Raw genomic sequence first — 17,537 nt, forward strand, 5'->3', positions numbered from 1 at the left:
CTAGGGGCAATTTACAGAGGACCGATTTACCTACCAACCTGCATGTCTTTGACATGTGGGAGGAAACATGTCAGAGGGGAACCTGCAAACTCCTCACAGACAGCATCTGAGGTCAGGATGGAACCCGAAACCAGTGGTCTAGGAAGATGTATTCAAGAGAGAGTTAGATATAGCTCTTGGGGTTAACGGAATCAAGGGAAAGGGGGAGAAAGCAGGAAAGCAGGAACCAAAAGCCTTTTTGACCACCTGATGTATGTGCGACTCGACCTTCAAGGAACCATGCATCTCCACTCCTAGATCCCTCTGCTCTACAACACTCCCCAGAGGCCCACTGTGTAGGGCCTGCCCCGTTAGACTTCCCAAAATCCAACACCTCACACTTCTCTATATTAAATTCCATCAACTGTTCCTCAGCCCACCTGGCCAATCGATCCAGATCCTGCTGCAATCTTTCACAACCATCCTCGCAATCTGCAAAACCACACGCTTTTGTATCATCACCAAACTTGTTAATCTTGCCCTGTATATTGTCTTCCAAATCATTGATGAGATTCTATGTTATCCCACTTTCCCATGTTAAGTCACAGACTTTGCTGCTCAACACTGCAGTCAGCTAACCAAACATTGATTAGTTTCACTAAACTTTAACAGTGTTTTGATTTATTCCTTGTATTACAGGATTAATATTTCCTGATTACAGGATTAATATTTCCTGATGTCACTCGGTTAGTGATATTGGACTGATCTCCGCCATCAATACATCATGTCATTAAACATTAAGTTCATGTGTGCACAAACGTGTCCCCTTGCCAACATCACCATTTTCACGCTGTGCTAATTAGACCACATGTCCCACTTGCCACTCGTGGGCTCTGACACCATTTGTCAGGCTGGCAAACAGTCAATATCTAATGGGATTAGACAGCATAACAAGATGACCATTGATTTAACGGAGTGAACCAGCAGGAGGAGAGATGGATGAGAACAAAAGGTGAACCTCAGTGGTATTTATTATTCACCATTCATTCCAAGGGCAGCTGACACCAGAAAATCACGCTCAGAACCTGGGCTAGCGCCTCATGACATGACCGCTAAGGCAAACTTTTACATGGTTTCACTGGGGAAAGGGAATTCCAATCTTGAATCTAATCCCTAGACATTAGACTTTAGAGAAGCAGCACAGAAACAGTTCCTTCAGCCCACCAGTCCGTGCCGCCCAGCAATCACCTTGAACACTAGCACTATCCAACTCACGAGGAACATTTTTTTACAATTTACTGAAGCCAATTAACCTACAAACTTGCACGTCTTTGGAACGTGGGAGGAAACCGGAGCACCCGGAGAAAACCCACGCGGTCATGGGGAGAACGTACAAACTCTGTGCAGACAGCACCCTTAGTCACGATCTAACTCGGGTCTTTTGCGATTGTAAGGCAGCAACTCTACCGCTCTACAGTGCAGTCCGTATATCTGGTATCTTTCAGTCATTTCAATCAATCGGGGCGGCACAGTGGTGTAGTGGGTAGAGCTGCTACCTCGCAGCGGCAGACCCAGGTTTGATGATAACTATGAGTGTTGTCAGTGTGGAGTTTGTATGTTCTCCCTGTGACTGCATGGGTTTTCTCCAGATGCTCTGGTTTCCTCACACATTCCAAAGATGTGCAGGTTTGTAGGTTAATTGGTTTGTATAATGAGTTCTAGAGCCGCGACCGAAGGGAGCAAATGTGACCCGCCGATCGCCGCAGATTTCCCGATGAGGTCGAGATTACCCGGCCTCGGCACCACATTTTCAGGGGGACTTCCGGGAGAGAATTTAAGTGCAACAATTTTGTTTGGATTAAAGGAGGTGGCGGACCACCAGTTGCTGGAAAATTGATGCTGGACCTGTATCCAGGCACAAGGTTAATCTGCTTGTGAATAATGTAAATATACATTGTATACTCAAGGTTGGGCATCCCTATGGAAACCAAGACTGTACACAGGAGAACAACTTTAGTGGAGACTGGGTTTGAAATTTTGCCCAAGTACTGCGGAGGTCCCTTGCTCACCATTGTGTGATGGTTCGCAGATAATAGAGAAAATTTAAAATAGATTGAGAAAAATCGGTTACAGAAAACGACAATCCAGGCACTTTGCGTTGTACGGGTCTGTTTTATGCTTTAAAAAAAAAAAACACACTTATTTAATTAATATCAAAATCTAATTTACACATTGTACCTTTGAAATAACATGCTCAAATTTGTGCCTGTTTAAAATTATATGTTTCATTTTACGCATTTTTGAATTGCGCGCTGCTTTTCAAGAACATTCCCCCCACGTAAAACGTATGATGCCTGGATTAGTAATTTGATGTTGTAGACCTGAATTCATTCAAGTGCAAAGAGAAACGGGGCGGTACAGTGGCGCAGCGGTAGACCTGCTGCCTTACAGTGCCAGAGACCTGGGTTCCATCCTGACGGGTGCTGTCTATTCGGAGTTTGTTCGTTCTCCCTGTGCCCGTGTTGGTTTTCTCTGGGTTCCTCCCACACGCCAAAGACGTACAGGTTTGTAGATTAATTGGCTTTGGGTAAAATTGTAAAATTGTCCCGAGTGTGTAGGATGGTGTTAGTGTACGGGGTGATAACTGGTCGATGCGGACTCGGTGGGCCATATGGGCCTGTTTCCACACTGTATCTCTAAATTTCTAAAGTCTAAAGAAATGTGTTTTGAACGCTCTGTTCTAATTTTCTACAGCGGCCAGTGAGAATGGCAGAAGTGAGCTGGAAGGAGGTACTTCTGTTGACCGGGGTGGTGGTTGCGTGTTACTGGAACAGTACCTCTTGTGGGTTCGTCTTTGATGATGTTTCTGCCATTCTGGACAACAAAGATTTGCATCCCTCATCGTCACTGAAGAACCTCTTCCGCAACGATTTCTGGGGAACCCCTATGAGTGAGGTAATGCCATCTGTTATTGTGCGATCTTACTATAAAAGAAATTCTAACCTTGCAAATTAGACTTTGGTTTTAAATGTTGATTTTAGCAAACTTTTAAAGGTACAAGTTCATTGGAAATAAAGCAGGAGGAGATTATAAGACCCTCTCATGTTTGTTCAATTAGAAAGACACAGAGTGCTGGAGCAACTCCATAGGTCAGGCAGCATCTCGGGGTAAAATGGATTGGTGACGTTTTGGGTCAGATCGTATCTTCAGACTGATTGTAGGAGGGAGAGTGAGAGGAAAAACAGGACAAATCGGGGCCGGCAACAGATAACCTCAGGCAAGGAGATTTCCTGATAGGCTGCCTGTTAGCTAGAGACAGGAATTAAATTAGATCTTGGCAGATAGAGTCGTACAGTCATAAGGATTGGAATGGAAATAGACCCTTTGGCTCATCTAAGTAGTCCCACGTCGGTGTTTGGCCCATGTCCCTCTTAATCTTTCCTCTCTGTGGATTTGACTCTTCCTTTGTGAGCAACCCTGATTTCTTCTGTGGGCAGATCCAGCACTAGTATGTGAGCCTTCAATTGTCAAGGCCACAGGGCTCTAATCCCCTCCTTAAACTTTGTGTACCTGCTCTCCTTAAAGTCTACCTCAATGACAGATTTTCAGCTACCCAAGCCAATATCTTCATAATTGTTTTACTACCTAAAAGTGCTATCTCAATTCATGATAAGCAAAACTAATGGCTTCACAGCGGTGCAGCAGGTAGGACTGCTGCAACTCCCCCCCAAATGCCAGAGACCCGGGTTCGATCCTGACCTCTGGTGCTGCCTGTATGGAGTATGCACGTTCTCCCTGTGAACTTATAGGTTTCCTCTGGGTGCCCGGGTTTCCTTCCACATCCAAAAGACGTGCGGGTTTGCAGCCTCTGCAAGATTGCTCCTAGTGTGCAGGAAATTGATGCGAAAGTGGGATAACATAGAGCTAGTGTGAAATGGTGATCGATGGTTGGCGTGGATTCATGAACCGAAGGGCCAATTTCCATGCTGTATTTTAAAAAATAACGTGCTTCAATGTTTCTATTCATGTTAATTCAAAACATTAAACAAATATTGAAATGTTTAGTTAAGAAAATCTCTACATGTTGTCAGATGTGCCCAGAATCTGGCATGAACTTAATTTAAAAATAATTCTCTAATGCTTGGTAACTTATACAGACACTCTCCTCCCCCCTTCCTCCATTAAAAGTCGGTTAACCAGTTCCACAGTTCACAACGATGTATCCCTCTTGGATGACCTTTCTGTCATGGGCCTCCTCCAGTGCTATAGTGAGGTTCACCGGAAATTGGAGGAACAGCACCTCATATTTCACTTGGGCAGCTTGCAGCCCAGCGGTATGAAAATTGACTTCTCCAACTTTAGATAGTTCCTCTGTCCCTCTCTTCCCCTCCCCCTTCCCAGTTCTCCCTCTATCTTCCTGTCTCCACCTATATCCTTCCTTTGTCCTGCCCCCTGACATCAGTCTGAAGAAGGGTCTCGACCCGAAACGTCACCCATTCCTTCTCTCCTGAGATGATGCCTGACCTGCTGAGTTACTCCAGCATTTTGTGAATAAATATCCCTCTTGGGATCACACTGTCCCTAGCCAATTGGCCTATCAGGGAACCTCCCTACGTGGGGTCATCCGTTTGCCAGCTTTAATTTGTCCTGGTTTTGTCTCACTTCCAGTTTCTCCCCCCAACAATCAGCTGAAGAAGGGTCCCGAACCTCCAGTTTAAATTCCATTTGGAATATTTTGGAGGACCAAGAACCAAGAAACCAAGAAACGTCACCTATCCACTCTCTCCAGAGATGCTGCCTGACCCGCTGAGCTACTCCAGTCCTTTGTGTCTACCTTAGGCATTATCTTGTTGGGCATGCATTGCATGTTGAATGGCAACTTGTTTTGTCAACAATCCCCAGTTCCCCAGCAATCTCAGCTTCGCAGTCAGTGCTAGTAATCTGTTGTTGGAATGTGCATAAAGGAACAAGAAGTACTTTTGACAAATAAAAATGGCCTGTTTAAACTTGGTGGATGGAGATCAAGCCATGACATCCCCTGGCTAGACAGTGACCAAACTTGTGATGGTTTTCCAATGTCAGTAGCAACTAATTTGTTTCTTTTGGGGTGCAGAAACTGAGATGGCTATATTTTAAATACAGAACCTTCACTGATTTTCCAGCAACTGGTGGTCCAGCCCCCCCCCCCCCCCCCACCTTTAATCCAGACAAAATCTTCCCCCCAAAAATGTGGTGCCTAGGCTGGATGAGGCGGCCGATTTCAAACTCATTGTGCCGATGCCCCCTGCTGCCAGGGCTCTGGAACTCCAGCCCGACCGGAGCCGGCAGATCCATTCCCATAGCTGATTTCCGCGACCAATCTGTGGGTTGAATTTGCACCTACAGCCGGGGCTCTGGAACTCCGGCTCAGCCATAGCTGGCAGATCTGTTCACATAGCCGACTTCCACGGCCAACTTTGCAGGCCCGTATCTCAGCCCCCCAAGGTCGTGAACTCTGTTGGTCAGGCAAAATGGATAATCCAGACAGGCTCTGGAACTAGGGGTGCTAGAAAATCAGTGGTGGACCTGTATATAAATTGACATTTGAGCATAATTGATTAAGGGGCCTTAATTTTCATGTTTGAATGAGACTATTTTTGACAGAGAACTGAAGGACATGAATGAGTATATATCCCACTCAACCGAAGCCAGTTTGGCATTCAGATGTACTATCTTTAATTATATTTCTTAAATTAAAACAAAATGGAAAGACATGTATTGGTGGATGAAGATGAAGGAATATTTCTTGCATTTCCTTGTGTCATTAGGGCGGCACAATGGCACAGGGATAGAGTTGCTGCCTTACAGCGCCAGAGACCCGGCCTGGATCCTGACTACGGGTAATGTCTGTACGGAGTGTGTACGTTCTCTCTGTGACCGCGTGGGTTTTCTCCGAGTACTCTGATTTCCTCCCACACGCTAAAGAATACAGGTTTGTAGGTTAATTGGCTTCTGTAATTTGTGAATTGTCCCTAACGTGTAGGATAGAACGAGTGATCGCTGGTCGGCGCGGACTCGCTGGGCCTAAGGACCTGTTTCCTGAATAAACAAATAATGGTAGCAAATTTTGTTTCACGTGCAGATAAGTTTGTCATACTCACGAGGATGCAATGATATTCTTGTTCACATGAGGCTCGGAGAGTACACAGTGTACATAATGATAGAAACAACAATAAATACAACAGCGGATGCAGAACAGCAGAATGGTGCAAGATGTACAATAATCTGAAGTCGTGCACAAATGCTGCTGAGTTACTCCAACATTTTGTGTCTATCTTTGGTGTAAACCAGCATCTGCAGTTCCTTCCTACACATTGAAAAATAGGTGATAGGTTCAAGAGTTGGATAGAAATGGGGACAGAAGCCATTCTTAAGCCTAGATATTTGAGCTTTCAAGCTCCTCTATCTTCGATGGGCAAAATGGTGTAATTCTGCTGCTATGATGTATGACTTTATGAACCAGGGCAGCCACTGTCAGGGAGTGTGAACTTGCACCCCACAAACCCTTGTTACGTCATATGTATACACAGGGTCAGCTCAAGCTTTCAAGAATGAGATCAATAGATATTTTTGTAAAGGAATGTGGACCTTAGGCAGACAAATAGAAACGAGTCGTAGATGAGATTGGGAGAGCATGTTCAAGGTTTTTTTTACTGTTTTTGAACAGACATTAGTCACCACTTTTGGGATTTCATCCAAAAGCGAAATACCACACCGACCGACCTTTTCCTTGTGAAACTGCCACCCTTAATTACAGATCTGACAAACATACCATCTTCAGATCCTATAAATGCAGGTGTGGAATGCCCTCATTTGATCAGGTCACGGTCATTCATTCGTTTAACAAGTTCTTTTACCTCTTTGCCATGCCTTTGATGGGCTGTTCTTTTGATCACTTCTGACTATGTAACACTATCCGATATACTAGGATCAATTTACAATTTTACCAATGCCAATTAACCTGTACATCTTCGGAGCGTGGTAGAAAACCTGGGGAAAAAAACCACGCGGTCACTGGGAGAACGTGCAAACTCCGTACAGACAGCGCCCGTAGTCAGGATCGATCCCGGGTATCCGGCGCTGTGAGGCAGCAACGCTACCGCTGCGCCACTGCATTCTATTCCAGAGACACAAAAATTTGGACAATTTATTGGGGAAAATAATTTAGTTCAAACGAAAGTAAATTATTGTCAATTGTAAATTATTGTAAACTATTGAGTCCGAAGATTAATTTATTGTCACGTGGTGCAGTGAAAAGCTTTATGTTGCGTGCTATCCAGTCAGCGGAAAGACTATACATGATTGCAATTGAGACATCCACAGTGTACAGATACAGGGTAAAGGGAATAATGTTTAGTTCAAGCAGGGTCCTGACCTGAAGGATCACATATCCATGTTCACCAGAGGAACATGGTGACCTGACCTGTGGAGTTGCTCCAACACTTTGTGTCTTTTAAAAAAATTATTGCCTGTATGGTTTAATCTTGGGTGGCTTTGAATGTTCTGAAGTGAATTCATTTGCAATGGAGCATTTTCTGTTCTGTTAAAAGTCGCTAATGTTTTTAAAATGGTGCCAAAAGTGAATACATTTTAAGGTGTCGCTTTTTGATTTCTTCTTGGCAGGAGAGGAGCCACAAGTCCTACCGCCCCCTCACTGTACTCACCTTTCGATTAAACTACCTTTTTAGTGAACTGAATTCTACTTACTACCACCTCTCAAACCTTGTTCTGCACGCGGCAGTGTGTGTGATCTATCTCAAAGTATGCCAGCTGTTTCTGGACAGAAAATCAAGTTTGGTCGCCGCTCTGCTTTTTGCAGTTCACCCGATTCACACTGAAGCAGTAAGTAAGGATTTATAACATTTGCAAGTGCTGTGCAATGATTAAGGAGTTTAAACTTTCCATTGTTTGCCCTGTTTTAAAGTATTGTTCAATTTTAACTTGCAAGGTGATTTACCTCTCTCTGTCTCCCTGTTTATGCCACAGGTTACTGGAGTCGTTGGCCGGGCTGAACTCTTGTCCTCTGTTTTCTTTCTGGCTGCGTTTTTATCGTACACCAAATCTAAAGGTCCCAACAATTCAATTGGTAAATGAGGTTTTATTTTCCTTCGTGTCTACCAAAGCTTGTGTATCTGGAATGATGGGAGAGATTAAGGGTGGTGCAGCTAGTAGAGCCCCTGCCTCTTAACCCCAGAAAACCGGGTTTGATCCTGGCTTTGGAGTTAGCTGTGTGCAGTTTGCACATTCTCCCTGTGAACACGTGGGTTTTCTCCAAGTACATCGGTTTCCTCCCACATCCCAAAGATGCGCAAGTTTGCAGGTTAATTTGCCTTTGTAAATTGCCCTTGGTGTGTGAGGAGTAGATGAAAAAATGGATGAGAAACGTCCCCTATCCATGTTCTCCAGAGATGCCGTCTGATCCACTGAGTTACTCTAGCACTTCGACTTTTTTTTGTAAACTGATATCTGCAGTTCCTTGTGCCTCTACTTGTCCTGATCCAAGACAACACTTATCCATGTTCAAACACAAAATGCTGGAGTAACTCAATGGGTCAGGCAGCGTCCCTGGAAAATGTGGATAGATGACGTTTCAGATCGGGATGTTTCTTCAGACTGATGGTGGGGGAGGGGCGGAAAGAAAAGCTAAAAGAGCAGGGATGCTGCCTGACCTGCTGAGTTACTCCAGCATTTTCTTGTCTTTCCTTGGTAAACCAGTATCTGCTGTTCCTTGTATCTGCCTGTCCATGTTCTCCAGAGATGCTGCCTGACCCGCTGAGTTACTCCAGCATTTTGTGTCTTTCCATGGTAAATCAGCATCTGCATTTCCTTGTGTCTTTCTATCCATGTTCTCCAGAGATGCTGTCTGACCCGCAGAGTTACTCCAGCACTTTATTATGTCTTATTTTGTAAACGAGCATCTGCAATTCCTTATGCCTACAATCAAAGTCCCTTAAGCTTTCACCTGCATTTATATGATTGTTCTCAGTACCTAAAGCAGCTTGCTCAATTAAGGTCTTTTGAAGTATACTCCTTTAATGCAAGGATTATGGCAAGTATTGTGGGCACGTCAAGATCACAAGGACAGTAAAGCGATAATAATTTGTTTTTATTGTTGATTATAGGGTCGGGTGAGATGGTAACTCCTCCACTCTTCGGAATAATATCAGAGTATCTTTTACATCCCTTGAGAAAATGGTCGTAGCTTCTGTTTAACATACCTGAAAGAATGCACCTCCAACAGTGCAGCTTTCCCTCAATACTTTAATAATGGCCGAACCTTTTGTGCTCCACTCGCTGGGTTGAGTTTGGAACTCAATGTTATGACAAGCAGGGTTGATCCAAGCTGTTCTCTGAACGTTTTTGCATTTTGTGTATTTATCCAATTTCTTTTGAATGCTACCTCTTTTTGTCAACTAGAAATCTGACACAAAAAGCTATCTTGTCACCTGAGCACTTGTACAAAGCTTCTGGATCTTGTGCACTTAAACACTGAATCGGAGATGCATTCATATCCACTACAAATAGAACATGACGTTACTGTTAAGTGACCTTCAAATCCATCTGGAGAAAGACCCACATCTTGAACATCCTCAACATTGTGTTTAAAAGCTTTGAATTATAACCACTGCTCAAATTTCTTAGGTCAAGATGTGACAAGTAAAATGGATGAAGGAGAGCCAGTGGATGTAGTGTATCTAGACTTTCGGAAAGCCTTTGATAAAGTCCCACACTGGAGGTTGGTGAGCAAAATTAGAGCACGTGGCATTGGGGGTAGGGTATTGACATGGATAGAGAATTGGATGGCGGACAGGAAGCAAAGAGTAGTAATAATCGGGTCCTTTTCAGAATGGCAAGCAGTGGAGAGTGGAGTGCCGCAAGGCTCGGTGCTGGGGCTGCAACTATTTACAATATATATTAATGATTTGGATGATGGAATTAGAAGTAAAACCAGCAGGTTTGCGGATGACACAAAGCTGGGTGGCAGTGTGAACTGTGAAGAGGATGTTAGGAGGTTGCAGGGTAACTTGGACAGGTTGAGTGAGTGGGCAGATGCATGGCAGATGCAGTATAATGTAGACAAATGGCCTCCCCCTGCACCTATTTTCTATGTTTCTACAGTTAATTTTACTGCGAAACGACCAAAATGCTGGAGTAACTCAGAGAGTCTGGAGAACATGAATAGGTGATGTTTTTGAGGTTCCCGACCTGAAACGCCACCTATCCATGTTCTCCAGAGATGCTGTCCGACCCGCTGAGTTACTCCAGCATTTTGTGTACTTTTGTGCAAACCAGCAGCCGCAGTTTCTTGTTTCTTAATTTTTCTGCAGTAGCTATTTATGCTTCCACTGGAATCTTTTGTTTCTTTGTGTACCCGAAATGTCACCCATTCCTTCTCTCCAGAGATGCTGCCTGTTACTCAAGCATTTTGTGTCTACCTTTTGTTTCTTTGTTCAGTTACCACCACTGTTTGCATGTGCTTCAAATCCTGTCATTATTTAAACAACCCCGCCCTCCCATCTTATCACAAGGTGTCCCTTTCTCTCCTCTTGCAATGTCTTCTACCCCTCCGCACTAACTTCCACAACTCTCCATGTACCGCCAAACTCAGGAACAGCCTCTTCCCCTCTGTTACTGCTGAACCATCCTTTCATAAGCTCGGGTACAGTCCTGATTCTCCAACCTGCCTCATTGCAGCATTGGACTTTTTCTCTGGAACTATTTCGCTGTAAAATACAAAGAACTATATTCTGCACTCTGGAATCTTTCTCTTCGCTCTACCTTTTGTACTTGAATTTGGCATGATTGTATTCATGTATAATATCTGTTTTGATTGGATAGCACACAAAAACTTTCCACTGTATCTCGGTACCCTTGACATTAATAAACCTAAACCTTTCTCGTGTACTGCACTGACTTTTCACGAAAGGGTCTCGACCCGAAACGTTGCCTATCTATGTTTTCCAGAGATGCTGCCTGATCCTGCTGAATTTCTTCAGCACTTTGTGTTGTATGTTTTTGTAAACCAACATCTGCAGTTCCTTGTTTCTAACTCTCTGTGATTTCTTGTGGTCTTGAACCACAGTTATCGTACCAAGTTCTGATGCATCTGGATAGAATGCTTTCTACGGTTCATCTGTAGAAATCGTCATTAGATACATGCTGAATTTCCTCCGCCTTCAGAGGAAGGCATGCGTATTTGTCAGTGTGACTGGACCAGGATACATTGTTGGTGATATTTTTCATCTGGAGTTTAGGGGCAGCACAGTGGTGCCGCAGTAAAGCTGCTGCCTTACCGGGTTCAATCCTGACTACAGGTGCTGTCTGTATGGAGTCTGTACGTTCTCCCTGTGACCGCGTGGGTTTTCTCCGAGTGCTCTGGTTTCCTCCCATGGTCCTAGACATACAGGTTTGCAGGTTAATTGACTATGGTAAAATTGTAAATTGTCCATAGCGTGTAGGAAAGTGCTAGTGTAGGGGGTGATTGCTGGTCAGCATGGACTCAATGGGCCGAAAGACCTGTTTCCGTGCTATATCTCTAAAGTAAAGTAAACTGAAGTCTTTATCACTGAATATTCGCATACTTACACTTGGGTTACTGATTTGATAGAATTAAATGACAGGCGTTACATAGAAACATAGAAAATAGGTGCAGGAGGAGGCCATTCGGCCCTTTGAGCCAGCACCGCCATTCATTGTGATCGTGGCTGATCATCCACAATCAGTAACCTGTGCCTGCCTTCTCCCCATACCTCTTGATTCCGCTAGCCCCTAGAGCTCTATCTAACTCTCTCTTAAATTCGTCTTCTACTTACAGTGTTCTTCTACTTACAGTGTGGACACCCATCATGGTCTCTATAACTTTCGTTGGTGCTGCAACATTGTGCAAAGAACAGGGTATAACAGTCATTGGCATATGCTTCGTGTACGAAATCTTTGTTGCCCAAGGGGTAAGTAACATCCTATGAATGGTTTGCTTATATTGTTGGACTAAATATCGTAGTTGACTCCCTTGCAGTGAATATTGAAGATGCCTTTCCATGTGTATGGAATCATTTCCATTGAAAAACACAAATAGGTGGAGTAACTCAGCGGGTCAGGCAGCATCCCTGGAGAACATGGCAAGGTGAAGTTTTCTGGCCGGGACCCTTTTTCCTACGAGTCCCAACCCGAAACGTCACCTATCCATGTTCTCCAGGGATGTTGCCTGACCCACTCAGTTACTCCAGCCATTTGCGTCTTTCCTTGGTAAACCAGCATCTGCGGCTTCGTGATTCTACAAATCATTTCCATTGGCAGGTGGGATGGTAATCAAAGTATCCAAATTGAGGATAATTGGTGAAGGTGATTGGCGGGGAATCTAGTTAACAGTCAAGGGATGTGGAGGATGTACAGGAGGTGTTGGCCAGTTCTCTGACCCTTTTTCCAGCCACTCAGATGGAGTTGTTAGGGGGTCACTGGTACAATGAAAATGTGTATCTAACAACTCTGTGCGTAACAAACATGGTTGGCCAAACAGCCTGTGCCCTTGCTGTACAGCTCCATGATTCTATTTTGTCTCAAAGCTTCATGTTTCACAACTTTTTGATATTCATAAAAATGACACAAAGTGTTTGAGAAACTCAACAGATCAGGTAGCATCTCTGGAGGACATGTACGCATTATGACTGAGGCAATGAGACTACCAGAATTGAGAATTGAGAGATTCAGCGCAGAAACAGGCCCCTCAGCCCACTGAGTCCGCGCCGACCAGCGAACACCCTGTACACGAGCACTATCCTACACACTAGGCACAATTTACAATTTTGCCAAAGCCAATTAACCTGCAAAACCCATGCGGTCACAGGGAGAACGTATAAACTCCGTGCAGACGCCCGTAGTCAGGATCAAACTCGGGCCTCTGGAGCTGTGAGGCAGCGATTCTACCGCTGCACCACTGTGCCGTCCCGCCGCCTTTCATTGCGTGTTCTTGCATGGTTAAGAGTGTGCTTTACGCTGTGATTTGGTTTTCTTACAGTTCACTCTGCATGTTCTCAGAGAGATCGTCGTTCACATGGTGCAAGGGAAAGGCTATCTACCATCGTGGGTGCTGCAAACTCTGATCAAGCTTATATTTTTGATGCTTAGCACACTTCTCCTGGTTATTGTCCGTGTTCAGGTCATCCAGTCCCAGCTACCAATTTTCACCAGGTAGGATATTCCCCTTCAGACATAACTGAGAGATTGTGTCGTGGTGGGTGAAAAGGTGGGGAATGGTGAGAGAAAGTTGTTTGAAACTTTGCTCCCCTTAAATAAGACAGCTATTGAGAAATTCAATTAAAAACAAATTCTGTAAAACTTTTTTTTTTTAAGAGAATAAGGTTTAGTTTATTGTCACATGTACCAAGGTACAGTAAAAAGCTTTTGTTGCGTGCCAACCAATCAGCGGAAAAACTATACACGATTACATTCGATCCATCCACGGTGTAGAGATGCACGATAAAAGGAATAGTGTTTATTGCAAGGTAAATTCTGATTAAAGATAGTCTGAGGGTCTCCAATATGTGTTGATGTAAAGAGTAGTATTAAAGTTCCTGAGCAATCCATGCAAAGGTTCACATTGAAAGTGCAGAGACGAGGTTAAATGTCACAAGACAACTGCGAAATTAAAAATCAAGATCCAGACCTTTAAGCTAATAATAATGATTGTGAATTTTTTTGATTAAGTGATCGATGCCTATTCAGGAAATTTGTAGCCACCTGCTCGGAAGGTGTGGGGGAGAGAGAGGGATGGGGGATTGTCTTATAAGGCATATTCACAAAATGCTGGAGTAACTCAGCAGGTCAGGCAGCATCTCGGGAGAGAAGGAATGGGTGACGTTTCGGGTCGAGACCCTTCTTCAGACTGATGTCAGGGGGGCGGGACAAAGGAAGGATATAGGTGGAGACAGGAAGATAGAGGGAGATCTGGGAAGGAGGAGAGGAAGGGAGGGACAGAGGAACTATCTAAAGTTGAAAAAGTTGATGTTCATACCACTGGGCTGCAAACTGCCCAGGCGAAATATGAGGTGCTGTTCCTCCAATTTCCAGTGGGCCTCACTATGGCACTGGAGGAGGCCCATGACAGAAAGGTCAGACTGGGAATGGGAGGGGGAGTTGAAGTGCTAATAAGGCATGTTTGGACAGGCTTTAGTGGAGTTTTGAAGAGCGCGACATGATTGAATTATGATAGCCTGAAGGGTCTTGGCAAGATGGATGTGGCGGTATTTCCTTTTTGGGAGAATCAGTGATAGAGGGATCTTTATTTAAGACAGATCATTAGATCTTCCTTCCTTGAAGCCTGCACTGCCTAAATTCCTTGAATATTTTTAAGGTGCTGGAAGATTGATTCTTGATGAGTATGGGAGATAGAAGGGAATAGAAGTTAAATTCAGCTCAGCCATGTTCTTATTAAATGGAAGAGGAAGCTTCAGTGTTCCACTCCTGCTAATCCAGAGACGAGAGTTTAATTGTCATATGTGCCGAAACAAAACAATGTTATTCTTACTTGTAACAGCATAACAGGTCTGTAAACACATCAAAAGATAACATCATAAACATAAAAGTTCAATAAATAAAAAAGACTAATGTAACGCACACCAAAGTAAATTGATACGTTTGTAAAATATAATAACCCTTTTCCATTGACCTAAAGCTAAAAGTCGTGGTTAGAAAAGGGCAAAGAAAAACAGAAACTGCTGGAGGAAGACACAGTGCTCGTGTAACTTAGCGGGTCAGGCAGCATCTCACAACATACACAGGCGACGCTTCGGGTCGGGACCTTTCTTTGGACTGTAAGACGACCCCAGCGGGGCAGGCCAAAGTTCCTCCAGCAGTTTGTTTTCTTTTGCTCACGATTCCAGCATCTGTACTCTTATGTCTCCAGATTAGAATGCGGTTTGGGTTTTATCACAAAGACAAATTGGCTTGACGGCTAATCTTGCCTGGCCAGTAGATGGGGCTGTAGATTGACTGAATTGTTGAGCTAGCAGCTTCAAATTACTAAAAAAATCAAAACAGCGGAAATATCATGTACATTTCTACAGGCTAATAACTGCTGAGAGTAAAAGTTAGGAAGGATGCTAATGCAACAGGATCAATATTTATTTTAAATTTGTCTTTCCACCCACGACATCCAAGCACTGAATTCAATTTTAATTTTCTCAAATTTGTACCTGATCTCAGGCCGATGCTGTTTGATTGCAATGGCATTTTGCATGGGAAAATTGTGGGTCTAAGCCCCGCTCTCCATTCATGTCCCGCTCCAGTGCAAATGACTATTCAATGACTCGATGATACTTTATTGTCATGTGTACTTGGGTACAGTGAAATGCTTTGTTTTGCATGCAACCCAGTGAAATCATACAGTAGACCTCATCTAGGCAGTACACGAGAGTCACCACATTTCTGGCATCGACAAATTTACAAGAGGTTCATCAAACAGATCTGCACACAGCGGAGAACCAGGCCTGCCGCCGCATGTGGCAACAGGCGCCCACTCGCCCCTTTCGATCTCAGCAGATCCCCCCCATTGTTGTCGGCAGCCCCTACCGGGACCTCCATCGTTCTTGGCGGCCTCCCGCCGGGTAGCTTTCGGTAGCCCTCCTCGCTCTCGACGCTTGGCGGCCTCCTGCCGGGTAGCTTTCGGTAGCCCTCCTCGCTCTCGACGCTTGGCGGCCTCCCGCCGGGTAGCTTTCGGGAGCCCTCCTCGCTCTCGACGGCGCAGGTCCACCTCCGCTCTCGGCCGACTCCTGTGGAATTAAGACTGAGGTTGGATAGACTTGGATTGATTTCAGACGAAGAGGGTGGATACACTTGGATTCTTTTCTCCGGAACTCCCGATGTTGAGGGGAGAGGGAGACGTGTACAAAATATATTAAATTATGAGAGGCTTAGATAAGGTAGACGGTCAAAATCAATTTCCCAGGGTGGAAATGTACAACACGAGAGGGCATGGCTATAAGGAAGAAAGTTTAGTGGAGACGTGCGGGGAAAGTTTTTTTTTTACCCGAAGAGCGGTGGGGACCTGGAATGCGTTGCCAGGGGTGGTGGTGGAGGTAGATACGATTTAAGTGGCATTTAAGAGGCTTTTGGATAAGCACATGGTAATGCAAGGAATATAGGGATATGGATGATGCACAGGCAGGCAGGTGAGATCAGTTTAACTTGGCATCATGTTCGGCACAGACATGATGGGCCGAAGGGCCTGTTCACGAGCTGTACTGTCCTATGTTCTATGTCAGACGAGCCGCTCTTGGCATGGGATACTCAAACCATATTGCGCTAGCCGATCGATGCCCTTTGAAGTGTAAGAAAATAACTGCAGATGCTGGTTCCTCGTGTTTCTGGGCCACATTCCTCGGTTAACTAACACAATCAAATAACAGGTTATCAGGTGCTCAGCTCAACGCTGCTGGTACGTGCTGTTACAAAACAAGTCATTGCATTTCATAAATGCATCAACGAAATCTCATGTGTTTAAACAATTTCAGAATCTTCAAGGGGGAGATTGTATCTTTATTTTTTTCATTTCCTGATATGTAGAAGGTTAAGTGGTAATTTGATCGAGGCTCTTTGAAAGGAATAGATAGGACAAGGGGGGGGGTAAATCTGACTTCAAACTTTAGAGTCAATATTCGAGAGAGATTTTTAGAGTGTTCTTTCATGGATAGTCACCAATTAACCAGAGAACAAGAGTATCTTAGCTCAAATCACTTTTAAATCTAGAATTGTTAGATTTTTTAGAAATCTAGATGTTTTGAGAAACGTCACCCATTCCTTCTCTCTCTCTCGAGATACTGCCTGACCTGCTGAGTTACTCCAGCATTTTGTGTCTACCTTAGTTGTAAACCTATTGAGTGTAAGGATAGGTTTGAAGGGCTGACTGATCTACTCCTGATTTAGTGTTTCTGAATCTCTCAACCATTCTTGTTCATAGGTCATAGGAGCAGTAATAGACCATTCAGCCTATTGAGTCCGCTCCGCCAATCGATCATGGCCGATCTATTTTTTCCTCTCAACCCCATTCTCCTGCCTTCTCCCCATAACCTTTGACACCCTTACTAGTCAAGAACCTTTCAATCTCTGCTTTAAAAATACCCAATGTCTTGACCTCCACTGCCATCTGTGGCAATTAATTCCACAGATTCACCACCCTCTGACAAAAGACATTCCTCCTCACCTCCATTCTAAATGTCCTTTTATTCTGAGGCTGTGCCCTCTGGTCCTAGACTCTTCCACTAGTGAAAACATCCTCTCCATATCCACTCTATCCAGGCCTTTCATTATCCAGTAGGTTTCAATGAGAATGGCATGTTGGCTTTCACAGCGAGAGTAGTTAAGTATAGGAGCAAGAAGGTCCTACTGCAGTTGTCCGGGGCTCTGGTGAGACCACACCTGAAGTATTGTGTGCAGTTTTGGACTCCTAATTTAGGAAGGACATTCTTGTTATAGAGGGTGTGCAGCGTAGGTTCATCAGGTTTATTCACTGGATGACGTGACTG

The 17,537-nt window shown here is 44.3% G+C and overlaps 1 protein-coding gene across 3 annotated transcripts in view; it reads left to right on the forward strand.

Moving 5' to 3' along the window:
• Window positions 1-17,537, forward strand: part of tmtc3 (transmembrane O-mannosyltransferase targeting cadherins 3) — a 48,927-nt gene that overhangs the window by 2,963 nt on the left and 28,427 nt on the right. For 2 of the 3 annotated variants that reach the window (XM_078417199.1, XM_078417198.1), the window contains exons 2-6: window positions 2,734-2,934; window positions 7,642-7,860; window positions 8,005-8,104; window positions 11,851-11,966; window positions 13,034-13,206. In XM_078417199.1, coding sequence (XP_078273325.1) covers window positions 2,746-2,934; window positions 7,642-7,860; window positions 8,005-8,104; window positions 11,851-11,966; window positions 13,034-13,206 — 797 coding nt within the window. In that variant the 5' untranslated portion in view covers window positions 2,734-2,745. Of the gene's footprint in view, window positions 1-2,733; window positions 2,935-7,641; window positions 7,861-8,004; window positions 8,105-11,850; window positions 11,967-13,033; window positions 13,207-17,537 lie in introns of those variants that run through there. The other variant, XM_078417200.1, reaches the window with a different exon arrangement.

Source organism: Rhinoraja longicauda, chromosome 20 (assembly GCF_053455715.1).
Source record: "Rhinoraja longicauda isolate Sanriku21f chromosome 20, sRhiLon1.1, whole genome shotgun sequence".
Classification (NCBI taxonomy): Eukaryota; Metazoa; Chordata; class Chondrichthyes; order Rajiformes; family Arhynchobatidae; genus Rhinoraja; species Rhinoraja longicauda.